Raw genomic sequence first — 19,527 nt, 5'->3', positions numbered from 1 at the left:
ATTTTTACTAGATTTAGAGTAAATCTATATTATATAATGCTGAATGTGTGGACGAAAGCCCGAGCCGTGGTTTTTACTCTACGTGATTGCTCGATCGAGTTTTTGACAGATAATGTTTTGAAAATTAATGGGGTGTATGTGAAAATCTTATTCAATTACAATTAAGTAATTATTATTATTCATCTCTGAGTGCGGCAGAGCACCTCTACTCACATAATCCTCAATGAGCCTATCGATCCTGGCGCTATTACACAGGCCAGCGACGGAGCACACCGCGTCGGGGTTCATCTGCGAGGACAGCGTCTCTACGAGCTCCGGCACGAACTGGTCGGCCAGCGTCACGCACTCCTTGCGGATTATCTTGATTGGGATCAACGCGCACGAACCCTCGAACACTTCTTTCAGTTCCTCCTGAAGTATAAAATATATAGATTTTTTAAACATACCTTTATTACACAATCTTTTTTCAAACATTATTCACACACGCCTTCGAATAAGGTATATTGTATTTATAGAAAGTTAAGAATTTTTAAGGATTTGTAGGTTTACCAATCGTACAAATTTAAAACCCGAAAATAAAATATCATAAAATGTCAGAACAGATGAGTGCGAGTTGGACTCGCTTACGAAGGATTCCGTACCATTTTAGAGCAAAAATAAGTAAACCATGTTTTTTTGTATGGGAGCCCCTCTTAATCATTTATTTTATTTAAATATTATTATTAATTATTAAATTATAAATACAACTGAGTATTTTGTGAATATTTCAAGTGCCTACCTATTGCCATTATTGGTATCGAGCAAAAAATAGCAAAAAAATTATGTATGGGAGGCCCCCCCTTAAATATTTAATTTATTTTGTTTTTGGTAATTTATTGTTATAGCGGCAACAGATATACACAATCTGTGAAAATTTCAGAAATCAGACAGACGGACAGACAGACATCGAAGTCTTAGTAATAGTATCCCGTTTTTACCTTTTGTGTACAGAACCCTAAAAAGAACTTTGGAATAAGATGCATGATACATACTAGGCTGCTCTTAAAATAAGCGACTCGAAAAATTAGGTCAGGTTAAACACAAAGTTTCTCCCAAATTTAAGCTTTCTTATCTTAGTAGTTTTCCACATATTTTAGATAAAAGTGATCAACATTTAAACAAATAGATTGATAAGAATATGAAGCTTATCTGTACCACATTTTAAAGTTTCTAGTCCTCTAATATAATGCTCCAATGTATATTTTGTCGATAGTCACATATTCTAATACTCGTTATTGTTTGTATAAGACATATAATATATTCGCTTATCGGCCATTGCCATAAATAAAAGTGCGGTCATAACGAACTGTTATCAATAGAGGACTGTTTTATTCATAGTAATAATATAATATATTTTGTTATTATTTGCGACCTGATTAAAAAATACTGGGATGTATAATATTTCTGGGTGTATTATTTAAATTGGACAGTTCAATTCAGTAGTTCATTATTAAACATTTTCTGCAACAAACCCGTTGGTAGTATAGGTAATCAGATTTGTTACACTAGGTACTATAAATGAGTTGAGGTCAACTCCCATTCTCATTTGACAAAGTTTCATACAAACTTTCATCCCTTATTTTATCCTCTTGGGGGTAGAATTGATGAAAATCCTTTCTTAGCGGATGCCTACGTTATAACATCTACCTGCATGCCAAATTTCAGCCCGATCCGTCCAGTGGTTTGGGCTGTGCGTTGATAGATCACTATATCAGTCAGTCAGACACCTTTGAGTTATTATTATTAAGAATATTTTAAACAAAACATGACGGATCACAAAAAGATTATAATTAGTCAGCGATATTGATACCTGTGTCTCGTTACTCTGCAGCTGGTCTCTGGCCTGGGTGACCATGTCCTTGCAGATCTTGCAGATGCCGTCGTCATCTTGCGGGTACTTGGCGGTGGACCACACCTTCTGGACGCAGTGACGAGTCGCCTTGCACTCGCGGCCGGTACTGGAATATACCGAGAAATAATTGATCAGTTTTAAACATATTTTAAAATTAAGATAAAATATAACTACTGGTCCGCCCCGGCTCCGCCCGTGGTACATACATAGTCTATTATAGGAGTGAAATAATTTTTGAAATCGGTCCAGTAGTTCCTGAGATTATCGCGTTCAAACAAACAATCTCTTCAGCTTTATTTATAATATTAAGGCGCAGCGCATACGACAGACTATCCGTGGACCGTGACGCACTTTTTAGTCCGTGGAAATAGAACGTATGCAGTAACTAACGCGGCTGACTTTTGGAGCGTCGTGTGCGTTACTACATGTAATTTCATAGATTCTATTTCCACAGACTAAAAAGTGCGTCACGGATAGTCTGTTGTCTGCGCTGCGCCTAAGTATAGATAGATAACGGTTTCACAAACATTAAATATTGTAAAGTAGTGGTGCAATAATAAGTATGTACCATCGAGGAAATTGATTCCTAGGCAGTTGACAGACCAACGTCATTTGGTCGGATCATGTCAATTCAATGTTAATTGTGTTCTGTCGGATGTGTTTAACATAACTCGACCAAATTACTTAGGTCCGCCATCTGCCTAGGAATCAACTTCTCTGATAGATAGTACAATTGTACGACCAGAAATTTCAACTTATCAAAGCATATAACCGATTTTTTCCAAACATGAATTTAATATTGAAGTTTGAAGTAAATGAAGAATAAGGATGCATGTAGGCATTGATCGTTGCAGGGACAAAAAAAAATATTTTAGCCAATACATTTTACAGGAAGTAGCACGTCAATATTTCAGTAAGTCTTCAACAAGTGTTTTGTACAGGTATGTTTAAATTTCTTGAGGATGTTACACCACAAGCACTGGTCACTGTAAATATTATTCGTCGCGGTTGAGGTGTCACGCAACTATTGGAAGTATTGAATCATAAATCGGAAATAACAGTTCTTGTAACTGGGTACAGATCTTAAGTGATTTTTAAGTATTTTTTTAAATAAGTACAATAAAATATTATTATATTAATTTTTATAATATGTATCCAATGTCACTCTGAAAAACACGTCAATTTACCCTGGAGAGCCTGTTATATAATTAAACAAACATAACCCTCCTCAAACTCAAACTTATATTTTTTTATTCACAATAGGTATCTTTTTGCAATTATTTTTTGAAAGTCTACATGATGCCTACCACCGTTTCGGGAACTAACCCGGCGAGAAGAACCGGCCTCCTGGCGAAGTCGGAAAAAAGTATGAAAATATGTCCGGAAAACTAGATGGAGGAACTGGATGGCGTTACACATGTTCAGGAATAGTTGTTAGTAATTTAATCATTCCCTTAATGAATTAAAACATGTTTTCAGTAACTAGTAAGAACTTTTAATACACTTACTATAGTATTTTTGTATCTATCTAGTATCTATATTGTAGAATGTAGAGTAACTTGAGGCAGTAAAATTAAACTACTGTTGTTTATCTTCCTTTTAAAGGAGTTCCAGATGCACATTGCACACTACGCACAAACATAAACGTGGCTATCGGTGATGAATCACGTTGTTATTCGTAATGACATGATGATGACGACATATCGATCTGTTTGTGGAACCGCGTCAATGCCTAGCTTATACAGGTTGTTGAAAAACTAAGATTTTTTATGAAATAAAGGGGCAAACGAGAAAACGGGTCACCTGATGGAAAGCAACTTCCGTCGCCCATGGACACTCACAGCATCAGAGGAGCTGCAGGTGTGTTGCCGGCCTTTTGAGAAGGAATAGGGTAATAGGGTGGTAGGGATGGGAAGGGAAGGGAATAGGGGAGGGTAGGGACGGGAATTGGGCCTCCGGTAAACTCACTCACTCGGCGAAACACAGCGCAAGATGTGTCTTACATTATACACATACACACACACCCTAAGTATAATATTACTTAGTTTTGTTCCACCCTGTAAAACCTATAAAGGTTGACTTGAGCTGCAGCTGGACTGACAAGATTTACCCTTATAAAGTGTAGTGTAACAAAACAAAGTGATAACACTTTAGGGTGTGTTTATGTCTCCGGTATAGAGTTCATTGTGTAAGTAGCGGCGCTGAAATAGATTTTTTTTTAGTTTTGTATGGCGCAAACCCATGAGTCATGACTACTCTACCAGTGAACTCTACATGTTATTAAAATATATTATAAGGGACACATGCACACCCAAAAGTATTATCACCTAGTTTTTTTTACTCGCTCTTTATTAAAGTTAAGTAATCATTAAATGCTTTTGAGTGCGGGCGTAAAAGCCACGTTGCGCGTATAGGTTGAAGTTAACAACAGTGCATTCAAAATTTTATGCCTCTCTTAAATTTTTTTAATGAAATAGAATCCATGATATTCTGACAAACAAAGCACTTAACCTAGACCGACACAATCAGACATAGGTTTAAAATTATTGTACACAATAAAGCATGGCCGTGTTCGTCGGCGTATTTTTGGACAAACCTTTTATTGCGCATGTCTAAAAGATGTCATGGCAACGCCATAACAAGTTGCTGGTCAAGTCGTAAACAACGTCTTAATTGTTTATACATGATTAAACTAATAAAAGCTAAACGTAAATACATGACCCTAAATTATCTAACAGCCGCACAAATAATTTATTTAACACTATGATAGTGTTTGATTATTTTATTTTGGAAAATATGGATATGGATCACTTGGAAAAAATTAAAAATTTAATTGGTTTTTTTTATGAAATAAGAGGGCAAACGAGCAAACGGGTCACCTGATGGAAAGCAACTTCCGTCACCCATGGACACTCGTAGCATCAGAAGAGATGCAGGTGCGTTGCCGGCCTTTTAAGAGGGAATAGGGTAACAGGGGAGGGTAGGGCTGGGAAGGGAAGGGAATAGGGGAAGGTAGGGAAGGGAATAGGGTAGGGGATTGGGCCACCGGTAATCTTACTCACTCGGTGAAACACAGCGCAAGCGCTGTTTCACGCCGGTTTTCTGTGAGAGCGTGGTATTTCTCCGGTCGAGCCGGCCCATTCGTGCCGAAGCATGGCTCTCCCACTGGTTTGTTCATTGCAACGCCACCAACAAATTGCAATTGGGTTAAATGTCAAGTCGTAAACAGTTGTCGTTGCCATGGCATGACATGATTTGGACATGCGCAATAACTAGGTTTTGCAGCGAATGCGCTAAAAATTACGCCGACGAACACGGCCAATGATTTATATATACACTGCTACTTGACTTATGCTCTTGTCAGATAAAATTAGGAATTATTTACGCTTCAACGGGAGAAATGATACAACGACCTCAGACTTCAGAGGGGACGTAAAGTGACCCGTCAAGAACAAAGTAAAACAAATGACTTGCAAACATTACAAAATTTCTGTCATGTATTACTGCAAATACATAACAGAAAATTTGTTTATCCAGGGCCCAATTTGCATAAGTTCAATGTCCGACTGCAATGTTCGCGCGTGGTCGATAAGATTGATCGAGGATTGGACTTCGAGGTAAGTACTAGAATTGGACACTATAATTACTGTTAGAGCTTGTCTAATTTGAATTGACGCGTCCCACTACTTCACTAGTTGATATAATTAAATGAAAAATATTGCACTGTGAATACGAGGGACGGGCGCGACATTTTAAGTTAGACAAGCCCTACCTAGATACCAGTTTAATATTTCAATGATTCGACTTCGACTTTCGAGGTACAAGAATTGGGCACTGATTTCTGAATGAACTACGCTATTAGATAGCAATAGATACATATTAGTTATTACAGTGTTTCAAATTAGAGTAAATAATATTACCTGAAGTTACTGCACCAGTAAGATGGACCCCATGTGCATTTTGAAGCTCCCAACAGAGTCGCTAAAATAAAAAGAATATTATATAGCTACTGTCACATTTCAAACCTGAACTTATGTTTGACAATATTATGTTGAAGTACACGGCCCTAGAAAGATCTTGATTCGAAAAATTAGGTATAATTCTTGAAGGTTGTTGAAGATATAATATTGTAAAATCTTAAAGTGAGTTCTTAACTAAAGTGAAGTATTATTTCTATACATTTAAGGAAACACAATGGGCCATTGCAGGATGTGTAAACAGGTGGTTTTAACAGTCAACAAATACGTTCCGTACATTCTTAATACTTACTGTACATATTATCGCAAAAATAATATTTTTTTCTTATGACCAAAATAATACTTAAAGACGAAAGTGAATGAAGTCGATAACTAATGTTTTATAGCTGGGAAAGTGATTTTTTTCCTACTAAAGGTCTACCATAACCTTATGGCAAAAAGTGAGAAAATAAATTGACTCTAGCAATACCGGGGTAATTGGAATAAAACATTTAATCCTTTTTTCTTATAGCGGCTGATTATGCGTGTTAAACATGCAAATATAAAAATTTATCCAATGATCAAGGATATTTTTTGAAAATCTGCTGTCAAAATTGCCATCAGATCCTGATAGATAATGAATTTGAATTTCAACAATGTTGTAACATACCTACATCATTTTCCCGGTCGTAAAGCCTCTATTTATGCAAAAAAAAAAACTAACATTTACATTGTTAGCAACCACTTACGTCTTCATCCTAGTTAGTTTTTTTTTGTAGTTCGTTGGTAAGTATAGTAAAGCAGTAAAAGTGGTTTTAGTAATACTTACGTTTATGTTTCGGCTCCTCGTGTTTCTTCTGTAAAAAAAAAGTTAATTATTAGTTATGAAATTGTTAAGTAGCAGTTAAATTTCATTAGTGTTTACAGCCATCGTACATTGTGTTATCAGTGACCTTTGTATTATCTAGAAAAGGCCGAAAGGTCGCACTCGTAGAGCGAACGACGGACTCTTATAAATTGTATTTTTGCACATTGATACTATTTTACTTTGTTAGATTTTTTCAATCACAGACATATTTTATTTTCTGACCAATACACTGTTATGTGAATAAGTAGGCGATGCCTGCCGGTTGCCGGTAAGACAATGTTAGGTACTCCTAGAACATTTTTTTTTATTAGTATCAAGCAAATTTTTCGTAAGAATCTTCATTTTGTTAACACGAACAGTGAACACCCTCTGCGAAAATTCTCGAAAAGTGGTAACTGGTAAGCCGTGTGTCACCGTGCCGCTGCGGCACCGTGTGTAAACACCCTAACCTTTATACATATTAAGTATTAAAAAAATATTAAACTGATTCAAGGTCAGACAGGAGCGATGAATGTATAAAATATTAATAATTCTAAAACCGGTTTTATTGTCACTAAATAATCGTATGACGATATATTTGTAATTTCCTTCTAATATCATAATATGACGTAAGAATCTTAGATGGAAGGTTGAAGCTCGAATAACGTTTTAAGTACACGAGTCTATGAGTTATAACTTAGAAGTTAGATAATATTAAAATTGATGTTTAATACTTTAAACATTATAAAGTAGATATAAGTATTTAATGTACGCGACGTTAAATTAAGTTTTAAAGAATTACAACCTTTTACAACAATATGTTAACATTACGTTACGGGTTAGTATCAACGCCTAGGTCGGGTCCGCAGCGCTAATTTCCTAACAAAACATGATAACAAAACATAAATTAAGTATGTTACACCATCCTAACTACGATACACCTCAATATAAGTGTATCCACACCTTTATTTTAATATTCAGAAACCCAAGTGTGCACACAGCTTTACCGCGCTGTACCGCACACGGTGCAAGATTTCAACATCAATTCGAGGGAATATCCAAGTCAGCAGAAGCGGCCACCACCATCGTGCGACCAGCGGAGGACCTCATTCTTTTACTCCACTTCAGTAGGGAATCACTCTTAGTTTGTAATTCGTAATTAGTAATTTTAATTTTAATTAATGTAAAAGTTATAATTAATAAACTATTATTTAAAATTTGCTTTTTTTTTTGGCACCCACGGCTGCAGCTATCGTTACTGGCGCAGTCTTGTGGATCTATTCGCGGGCCGGTTCGCGAAATTCGGGATAATCATCATCGCGACGCGTACCACCCGTGTGGTAGAAGAACCTACGGTTGCAGCCTACGGGGAATCCAGACATTGATTCGGCTGAGAAAAATGCAAATGTAAGTACCTTGAATCTTTCAAGTTCCTTACCAAACCTATCCATAAGTTTCCTATTAAATATAAGTATTCCTTATACCATAAAAATTATATTGCATAATTTTTGTGTTAATTTTAGAATTAGGTAGATTTATTCTTTTGACAGAAATTAAATCGTTTAATTTTTGTGTTAATTATAGGATTAGGTAGATTTATTCGTTACATAAAAATTAAATCGCATAATTTTTGTGTGAATAATAGGATTAGATACATTTTCTTTTTAATTAAAGTTATTTTAGTTAAAAATTTAATTTAAGTAGTATTTCAAAATTTTTCATCCAAGAGAAAATAGTAATAGTAGGTTAAGTGAACGTAGTTCTAGTAGGAATAGTGCTTTTGACGAGAACAGGGATTTTTCAGAAAATATGTCTCAATACGAATTAGATAACATTTATAAATCAATGAGGATGTTACCCGAATTTGACGGGAACCCTCACGTTTTAAATCGTTTTATTAATCTTTGCGATCAAATAGTTTTAACTCACCTAGGCACCCAGCCAGAACATAATTTAGGTAATTTAGCTCTACTTAATGGTATTTTAAATAAGATCACTGGTCCCGCAGCTAGATTAATAAATGCAAGTGGCATACCAGAAACTTGGCAGGGCATAAAAAATGCTCTCATAAATAATTTTGCTGACCACCGTGACGAGACAGCACTCTATAGTGACCTTTCGATGCAGACCCAAGGTTCCAGTACACCACAGGAATTTTATGAGCGTTGCCAAAATCTTTTTAGCACGATTATGACATATATTTCTTTGCATGAAACTGTCAGTACTACTATTGCGGCTAAGCGCACATTATATCAAAAATCAACACTGCAAGCTTATTTGCGAGGCCTTAAAGACCCCTTAGGTTATAGGATTAGGTGTATGCGACCGGAATCTATGGAAAAAGCATTACAATATTTACAGGAGGAATTAAATGCATTATACATGCAACATAGGAATGATAGCAGTCATTCGAGCAAAAAGGAAATTAATAATTCAAACCATTTGCCTCTCAATAATTTTGTTCCTAAACCATTTAATTTAAATACGTCTAATTTTCCGCGACAATTTGTGAATAATTTTCAGGGTCCTTCAAAATTAAATTACCATCCCCAAATGCAACAGCAACGTGGTCCCACACGTACGCAGCAAATAATGCGTGCCGTACCCCCAAATTACAACCCCCAAAGTAATATGTTCAGAATAAATAGGCCTTTCATGCATCAAAATTATAATAATAATTTTAATCATCATAATCAGCCCCGTCCCACGAGTGGCGTTAGTCATTTTGTTCCGAGAGTTTTGCCACCAACCCTTAGTGGACACGATTGGCGTAAATCCGGCAATCCCCCACCAACTAATTATTTGAAATCGCGTGAAATGAATTATAACGAATTTGACAATGAATATAATGACTTATACGAGTATTATGACCAAGACTGTTACTATTCTGACCATGACCAAAATTATTTGACATGCGAACAAACTGACTACTATGAAAATCATGATCCTTACCCTGAAACAGTGCAAGTGACTGAAATTGAAAACCAAAATACTGCTGACGATGTAAATTTTCATCAGGCCCCGAAATTAGAAAAGCCAAAATAGAAGTTAATTTTCATATTCAGAGACAATTAGGTTATATTCAGATATCCGATCCACCCCTTAAGTTTTTAATTGACACAGGCGCTAATCAGTCTTTTATTAGCCCTGAAGCTGTACAAAAGTATTTTAGCCATATACCATTAAATTATGATCCTTTCGAAGTTACAAATGTGCACGCTACCAGTAGAAATAATTATTCTATCACTTTACCTTGTTTTCCGGAATTTCGAGATAAGGGCGATTTAACATTATTCGTATATAAATTTCATAACTACTTTGACGGTTTAATAGGCTTTGATTTATTGGATGTCTTTGGATCAAATATAGATCTGAAAAATAAAAAATTAATTACCCGTAACGCTACAATTCCAATTCATATGTATGACTCACGTAACGCAAATTTATACGAGGAGATTATTCCGGCTAACTCATCAAAATTAGTTAGATTACCTATCAACTCTTTAAATGGCGATGTTTTAATTGAAAAGCAAGTAATTTGTAACTGTTACATTACCGAATGTTTAACGAAAGTAATTAATAATCGAGGATGGGTTGAAATAACCAATCCTACGCATAATGACATTATATTTTCTATGAACAAACCAGTAGAAGCAGAACTCTATAATGTTGAGAGCCAGCCAGAAACCATATCTGAACGCGCAAAAGAAGTCATATCTCGCTTACGGACAGATCACTTAAATCCAGAGGAACGTGCAAATTTAATAAATTTATGTATTAATTATTCGGACATATTTTATCTTGAGGGCGAGTCTTTAACATTTACAAATAAAATAAAACATAAAATTCAGACTACCGATGAAATTCCAGTTCATACAAAAACTTATAGGTATCCTTATGTTCATAGGCAAGAAGTAAGAGACCAGATTAAAAAAATGCTAGAACAAAATATAATTAGGCCATCCAATTCTGCTTGGAGCTCTCCAATCTCGGTAGTGATATAGATAAGGCAGATGCTTCCGGCAAAGTTAAGTGGCGTCTTGTAATAGATTTCAGGAAGGTCAACGAAAAAACCATAAATGATAAATACCCCATTCCCAATATATCTGACAAGCTAGACAAGCTAGGAAAATGCCAATACTTCACTACTTTAGACTTAGCTAGTGGGTTCTATCAGGTTGAAATGGACCCCCAGGATATTCACAAAACCGCGTTCAATGTTGAAAACGGCCATTATGAATTTTTACGTATGCCTATGGGTTTGAAAAACTCACCTGCAACTTTCCAGCGTGTCATGGACAATGTCCTAGACGAATTGCAAAATAAAATATGTGTAGTATATCTAGATCATATTGTAGTCTTCAGTACGGGAGGTACTGAAGACTACAATATGATCTAGATATTTTCAGGCTTTCAGGAGCATATTATAAATTTAAGAAAAGTTTTTGATAAATTACGTTCATCTAATTTCAAAATTCAGCTAGATAATTCGGAATTTCTGAAACTTGAAACAGAATTTTTAGGCCATATAATAAGTAATGAGAGTGTTAAGCCAAACCCTAATAAAATTCATGCTATTCAAAATTATCCACTTCCGAAAACCACAACCGAAATTCAACGTTTCCTAGGATTAATAGGCTATTACAGAAAGTTCATTCCGGATTTTGCACGTATAACAAAACCCCTTACTCAATGTCTTAAAAAAGGTTCCAAAATTACTCTTGATAAAGCCTATACAGAATGCTTTGAACATTGCAAAACCCTCTTGACAAACGATCCCATTTTACAGTATCCAGATTTTTCCAAAGATTTTATTCTCACTACCGATGCGTCAAATGTTGCTATTGGTGCAATTTTGTCGCAAGGAACAGTAGGTTCAGAAAAACCAATAGCTTATGCCTCCAGAACCCTTAACTCCAGTGAATGTAATTATAGTACAATAGAAAAGGAATTGCTTGCAATAGTTTGGGCTACTAAATACTTCCGACCTTATTTATTCGGCCGTAAATTCAAAATCATCACTGATCACAAACCGTTACAATTCATAATGAACTTAAAGGAATCCAGCTCGCGTCTTACGAGATGGCGTCTTAAGCTTTCCGAATACGATTTTACTGTAGTATACAAGCAGGGAAAAATTAATACTAATGCCGATGCACTTTCCAGAATTGAATTGCATAATGATGAAACGAACTCTATAGTAGTAAATGTTTCAGAAGGATCTCACGATCCAGAAGATGAATCTAGGACAATAACGAATAGTGTGTCCTCTTCAAGGACCGCAACTGCCAGCATATCCTCTTCAAGGACAGCTACTGCTAGTGCAACCTCTTCAAGGACAGCTACTGTACATACTAGCCACGAGGAACCTATATTAAATATCCCAATATCTAATGACTCTCGAGAAAATATGATAGAAAACCGAAATAGAAATAGGGAACCTGACATTAATTACTTACCTATTCATATATATACGAGGAAAAAACGAAACCCAATCGCCAAAAATAGACTCAAAAGAGTACCTAAATCGGCGCAATTGTTACAGGAAACTGCTGACCCTCTTTCTTCTCCTGAGCGTCGTCCGAGCACAAGAGATAAAACTTGAAAGCCTAAACGACGGACCTGGAATTTTACCTTTTAAATTAGGATCCACTAGGATCATTTCCCATCATCATACCTTTTTAAATAAAATTAATCTTAAAGAATTAGAGTATCAAATTAAGTCTATCGATATTCAATTAGATTCCTTTACTCAAGAATTTCAGAATAAAACTAAATTTTTTCTAGAACCCCATATAGCATACCTTAAAAATAAGCTTACTGGTGTTTTAAATCAGCTAGAGACATTTGTGTCCAACCGTGCGAAAAGAGGCCTTATTGATGGTCTTGGCTCAGTAATCAAAAGTGTCACTGGTAACTTAGATTATACTGATGCTATTCATTACAATGAAGCTATTAAAAATTTGCAGGAAAACGAAAATAATTTGATAAATGAATTAAACAGTCATATTAGCTTATCTAAAAATTGGACAGTTCAGTATTCAAAAATTATAGAAATTATTAAAGAAAATCAGAATAAAATGATGAACATGGTTAATAAAATTAATGATAACAATGTAAAGCAGAATTTCAGTTTAGTGAAATATACTCGTCTCACTCAAATACTCTTAATATTGAGTGACAATGTAGATTCCATTTCACAGGAAATAATTAAGTTGCAGAATATTTTAGCATTTATTAAAACTTCCACTTTACATCATTCAGCTTTAGATCTAGCTAACATACGCTCTATTTTAAGCAAACTGTCATCATTGTACGGCAGTGAGCGTATTCTTAATTTAGATGTAAGAGAATACTATGATATAATTAGAGTAGGCTCCTTTTATGTGAGTAATAGTGGGTAGTTTTTAAATTTCCAATATTTCTAGCTAAGATATTTACTTTATATAAGTTATCTATAGTTCCTAATAAGCACCATGAGATCCTCAAACCCACCTTTCCATTCCTAGTTATCCATGAGAAAGAATTCAGGTACATAGAGGCAGAATGCCCGAAGGCCAACAAGTGGCATATATGTAAGGAACAGCCGAACCCTCTCAACCAGCCAGAGGACTGCGTGCAGCGACTAATATCAACCCAGGAGCGAAGCCCTTCGTGCAAGCCCATCACTGTTACCCTGAGCCATGCAGCATTTGAAGAATTGGATGAGAAGCACTACACTGTCAGTTTTCCTGAGCCAACAAAAATCCACATGTTCTGCGAACGTCACCAGTACGAGACTCTCCAAGGCAGCTATCTTGTCATCATCCCTAAGCAATGTTTTATGGAGGCCCCAGAATTTACCATTTCGAACTCCAAGGATCGTCTAAAAGGCCAGGCGCTCAAGCTACTGAATATGCCCAACTACACGACTACTGAAGAAGACTCACAGGCTACTCTTACACTAAACTCAGTAAGCCTGAAAAATCTACAAGAAATCAATACAAGAATCTCCATGCAGCAACCTATAAAACTGAAAAATGAAGACAACTACGGTATCTATCACACTACGATACCTATGTATGCATTGATACTATTAAGTGCATGCGCCCTCACTAGCGTGTACTTATGGAAGAGATATACCAGATCCTTGGCTGAAACATCAAAACCGAATGACAATAGCAAGATAGAGATGCCAGCTGTCTACGCTCGACCTAGAAGAATAGATCCTGATCATCCTCCAGCGCAGTTTACGACAACAGTCTTCAACAGGCGCTGTTCTACGGGGGGAGGTGTTACACCATCCTAACTACGATACACCTCAATATAAGTGTATCCACACCTTTATTTTAATATTCAGAAACCCAAGTGTGCACACAGCTTTACCGCGCTGTACCGCACACGGTGCAAGATTTCAACATCAATTCGAGGGAATATCCAAGTCAGCAGAAGCGGCCACCACCATCGTGCGACCAGCGGAGGACCTCATTCTTTTACTCCACTTCAGTAGGGAATCACTCTTAGTTTGTAATTCGTAATTAGTAATTTTAATTTTAATTAATGTAAAAGTTATAATTAATAAACTATTATTTAAAATTTGCTTTTTTTTGGCACCCACGGCTGCAGCTATCGTTACTAGTAGCAAAACATGTTTTGATAACAGGCCGTCCGGTAGATTCTGTTTTGTTCGTGTTTTTGTCGATTGCTTGAAAGAATGTCTTGCTGCAATGGGCGCGAACAGAAATTCCCCTCCCGCAGGCGAATGCGGGGTATTTGTCTCAGCTAACATGTTAAATTGTGTTTTTGCTAACAAAACTGTTAGGCCACGCCCCTATTCTGTATTGCTAACGATATGTTATGATGTTAGAAAACACGAAAATACGGCGCTGCGGACCCGGCATAAATGGTAGCTGGATCATGGATGTAACCTCAGTAACCATACGTCTTACATGATAATCATAATTCAAAAACCTTTAGCTATGAATAATATAATCGTGTTACGAACAACGGTTTGTTTATTAAATCTCATTAACCTAGAAAAATCTTACAAACGTAACAAATGACCTGAAACTATAGAATAATTATTAAAGTCTACAGTAATGAGGTCGGATTAAAACCAAAGAGTTCAATGTAATATCGCGCACAACCGACTTACACAATCTATTGCGATACGCCATAGAACAATATTGGTGTTACGATTTCTTTTCTTCACAATAGCACATATAAACTGAGTAAAATACGGCAAATAGTTTGACAATAATTATTAATTATATTATTATCTTAAAATTCTGAATTGTCTTTTGCATCTCTTGAGAGTTGAGACTTGAGTAGTCGCACCACTATGGCATGACTCATTATAAAAATTAATTAACGGTTTTACACAAAAATGTACTTAATATAAATATACTAAAGTAACTGATTAGAATCAATAATGTAAAATGTTGTACCTACTAGTTTTTAAAATTTGTCACGATTTGTTTAAATGTTTATTACCCATTGCTAAAGCTACACCTTGTACATAGTAAAAGGAGGGGAAGTAAGTTATCTTCATACAACATTGTTTAAACAAAAACAATTTTGAATAAATTAACCAAACCATAACCTTGTCAAAATGTAATTTTATTCACATGCATAATCTATTTGTTCAGGTGTCACAGGAAAGAAACTTACCGATTTCAAGGCATCAAGCTTGTCATTATCACACATGCTGATGAGTCGGCACATGGTCTCCGGAGTGGTGTCAGATGACAGAACATGAATGATGTAGTTCTCAAGATCTTTAGTGTTCTCCTTGCAGAGCTTCACAATTTCAGGGTATTGGATATCCCGGCACTCAGACTTCATGCGTGCCGCCAAGTATTCCTGCAAATAGGATTTTTGTTATAATTCATTTTTAGATACAGTTCAAAAGGATTTTAAAAAACCTTATCCTTGTGTAAAAATATTATAAAAGAATGTTATTTTAGCCCATGTAATAATATATTATAGTATACACTATACAGCTGTAATTTTTTCCTGTGAAATTCTGTTTCTCATATAAAGCCACTACCTGTACCGGAAAACATTGTTTTGCCATATAAAGTATTTCGCCCATATTATTTTATTGAAGTGACCAAATAAGTATGTCACCATGGCAATGTCCATCGCTATCCCGTCGCACTAAAAATTGTCGCAGTCAGTCTCGAATTGTAATAATTTACTATTATTTATTGAACAAATGCACTTATCAATATAAAAAGTAGCCAGTAGCCAAACCCTACGAGATTTATCAAAATAATGTACCAAGTATTGTACACATTGAAAAGGTCTACAGAAAACTCCACGATGGTATATGTCTATCTCTTATGAATATCCCACAATAACATTTTTTGTCATTGGATGGATATCCCACAATAACATTTTTTGACCAATGCGGGCCACGGGTAGTAATAATGAATACAAGTCAAAACTGCTGAATCGATTTTAATAATTTTTTCAGTGGCTATATATCTTATACCCGATGCGAAGCCGGGGCGGGTCGCTAGTTAACAATAAAGTGTTTTTATACAAACTTGATTGTAATATAGAAGTTACATACCTCATTAATAAGTTCTTTAACATCCTTCAGTTTTCTGAAGAATCTAACAAATTTATTGGACACATCATTAGGGGTGTATGATGGTTTCTCCAATTCCCACTGGGAACCGATGCAGTGGCCAACAGCTCCACATTCTGCGGCCTGCCTACATTGGAAATACACATTATTCAATAATCAGATTGGTTACATACTTGTATGTAACATAAAAAAAATTCATGAATCAAAGCAACAATTACTTTAGACTCTGGCACCAATATTCAGGTCCTTTAGAACATTGTTTTGGAACTTGCCGAGCGCTGCCCAAACCTAAGCAGAAAAAAATTTATATTATTTTTTAATAATACGAAAAACATTTTAGAATCAAGTTTTTTAAAGCCCCAAGCGGTTGAATTCGACCGCAATAACAATAGATTTCCAAGAATCCGTAATCGAGGGATTAAATAGAAGCCAACAGTAGGTAACTTTTGATAGATTATAGTAATAAGAGAGGAAACATAATACACAATCTATTGATGAGTCAGTAACACAGTTTTATGAAAACAAACACCCAGTAGTATTTATCAAATAACCAACATTATCCCATCTGTGGCTACCATACTACTGATAATTAATAAAAAGCCTGTCCGAGTCCTGTCTGAGTAGCTGATTTATTATTTTTTTGTATTTTCTTATACAAATAATTGATATTAGCAATCCATAGAATTTATTTTCTTTAACCCATCAATCCCCAAGAGGCAGTCGGCTGCCACATAACAATTGAAAATATATTGTGTCTGCGATACTCACAATGAAGGTGCTACTATTATTTCTGAATAATGCTGTATTCTTTTCAAAACATAATATACATTTGCTAAGAAACAACGGCTTATAAATAAGCCATTTTTAATTTCCAAGAAAGCAAATTCTAAGGACATCAGTCACAATGAACCTTAACTTAATTAGTAGACAATATAGACAATTGATCGAAAAAAGTTCTTAGGAAGTTTAAAGTACCTATTGTATTTTGAATATCGTAACAATACGCATAATAACATAGAACACGCAACAAAGTTACGATATACCAATGCAGAAACGTAAAAAGTGCCTTACATTCATTTTTGTTGCAATAATAATAATAAAAATAATAGGAGGTAGGTAGCTATTGTTTTTGTTAGGTGTAGGCTGTAGGTGTTAAAGATTCTAAAATTTTATAAATTTCATAACATTTTAGGCGTTGGAAGAGTTTATGGATGTGCACATAATATCACTTGTTAGATTAATGCGAGCAATTATTCTGCGAAACAATAATAACAAACACTTACTCGTACAACAAAGTACTAAAACAGCGTAGAGACAAACAGCTAATGTGTTTGTCATTTTAAAAACCAAATACCAATACTAATTGATTTAGTCTACACTCGTTCACCGTTTATAAAGAACTAATTAATCTACCAACTGAACAATTTTCACTTTGTTTGCAATATTTTATTGCGTAGCCACTGGATTGTTGCTTGAAGCCCAGAAATTTTGTGCCTGTATTCAGTGTTGCCAACTATGCAAAACGTTTTCCCCCTAAAACAACTTCAAATCCCACTAAATTTCAACAAAAACTCCCCAAAAAATCAAAATATTTAAAATTTCTTGCGGTATGTTCTACTAAGCGCTCAAAACGCTGAAATACACCTTCAACAGGCCAAACAAACAAACAGGCCGGCAGTTTTTAAATACTTCAATCTTTCTTTTTTTCATTACATACAATGACAACAAATATAATAATCTGTCAGCCTACTGTCAGCCGGTACGACTCAAAAGACTATAGCGACATGTGTTTTGTGCGGCAGTTCCATCTTAAAGGTGGCTTTCAGATCTATGCCGCGAGCGACCGCGACCGGTAAAAAATCAAATAAAATGCTACTTTTTTTTTTATGAAATAAGGGGGCAAACGAGCAAACGGGTCACCTGATGGAAAGCAACTTCCGTCGCCCATGGACACTCGCAGCATCAGAAGAGCTGCAGGTGCGTTGCCGGCCTTCTAAGGGGTAATAGAGGAGGGTAGGGAAGGGAATAGTGGAGGGTACGGAAGGAAATAGGGGAGGGTAGGGAAAGGAAAAGAGTAGGGAATTGGGCCTCCGGTAAACTCACTTACTCGGCGAAACACAGCGGAAGCGCTGTTTCACGCCGATTTTCTGTGAGGACGTGGTATTTCTCCGGTCGAGCCGGCCCATTCGTGATAGGGGAGGGTAGGGAAGGTATCATTTGGTATCATTTTCTACTGACATTTACGTGGCGACCCATGTTGCCGTAAAATGGCGGCGGCGTAAAAGCTAGTGGTTGAGTAAAATGAGACCTATAGCCTATGTCATAAAGTGGTATTTCGTTTGAATTTTCGTCCGTCGCGGTCGCTCGCGGCAAAGTTCCAAGCCACTTTAAGGTTGTTATTAAAAAAATATTCCATTCTTCAAAATTTTTATCCCCAAAAATATCCCCAAAATATTTTACCCCCTAAAAAACCCACTAAATTTATTTTTTCCCACTAAATTTAGTGGGAAATCCCCATAGTTGGCAACACTGCCTGTATTCAGTATTGCAATTTGCAACTGTCAATGTCACTTGATCACTGAAAAGTCATTGTTGCTACAGATAATAATTATATAGTCTCTCATTTTATTTTGTGATTTATTTTTACTTGTTTAACTTTTCTTATTTATTATTAAATAATATAAAATAGCGTTAACTATAGTAAAATAACTATTTAATTATAAATAAAACATTAAATTGGTTAGTTCCTTGCGAAAAAAAATCATATCCACTGTATAGCTTTGCACAAAAGATGGCGTTTTTACGAATAAAGTTTTAATAAAGCTATTCGATAGTAGATGTCACTACAGTTACGATTATTACATAAACCTATAAACAGTATATATTAAGTCTATGGATTATTAAAGGCCGAAAGTGTTATGACGCCACGACCAGCAATATAAGGAGATTCGGTCACGGTTACTTTAGGTCGGGTTGGTCGGGTCGATTAGAAGGTATCCAGTTTTGAAACTTAATTTTTTATCTTATTTTCTTCGGGGTAACTGTAAGAATCTCGTCTTCCACTGCCGGTGACTGCCGGATATTTTTGACAGTTGCTCCTCACTAATTCTTTAGAGAAAAGTTTCAAGTAGGTACTTACCTAAATTAGATAAGTCGCCTACGAATATTATTCAGACCGATTTTGATTTTTGAAGTTGGCCCCGGGGAAGGGAATAGGCTACATCTGCGGAAATAAGTAACGTAGATACTCGCGGAATTT

General features: G+C 35.7%; 1 protein-coding gene across 1 annotated transcript in view; it reads right to left on the bottom strand.

Moving 5' to 3' along the window:
- The window catches only part of LOC121735180, a 31,671-nt gene extending 13,907 nt beyond the window's left edge, over positions 1 to 17,764 (bottom strand). The window contains exons 1-8 of the mRNA XM_042125892.1: positions 17,552 to 17,764; positions 16,487 to 16,556; positions 16,251 to 16,395; positions 15,344 to 15,535; positions 6,677 to 6,704; positions 5,812 to 5,872; positions 1,850 to 1,997; positions 214 to 411 (exon numbers count right to left, since the gene is read on the bottom strand). Of these exons, the coding sequence (XP_041981826.1) occupies positions 214 to 411; positions 1,850 to 1,997; positions 5,812 to 5,872; positions 6,677 to 6,704; positions 15,344 to 15,535; positions 16,251 to 16,395; positions 16,487 to 16,556; positions 17,552 to 17,606 (897 nt within the window). The 5' untranslated portion in view covers positions 17,607 to 17,764. The remainder of the gene's footprint in view (positions 1 to 213; positions 412 to 1,849; positions 1,998 to 5,811; positions 5,873 to 6,676; positions 6,705 to 15,343; positions 15,536 to 16,250; positions 16,396 to 16,486; positions 16,557 to 17,551) is intronic.
- Positions 17,765 to 19,527: the final 1,763 nt, after the last annotated feature.

The sequence above is a fragment of the Aricia agestis genome, chromosome 2 (assembly GCF_905147365.1).
Source record: "Aricia agestis chromosome 2, ilAriAges1.1, whole genome shotgun sequence".
Classification (NCBI taxonomy): Eukaryota; Metazoa; Arthropoda; class Insecta; order Lepidoptera; family Lycaenidae; genus Aricia; species Aricia agestis.
Note: the sequence above shows the minus strand (reverse complement) of the source record. Positions and strands in the feature narration are given on the sequence as shown.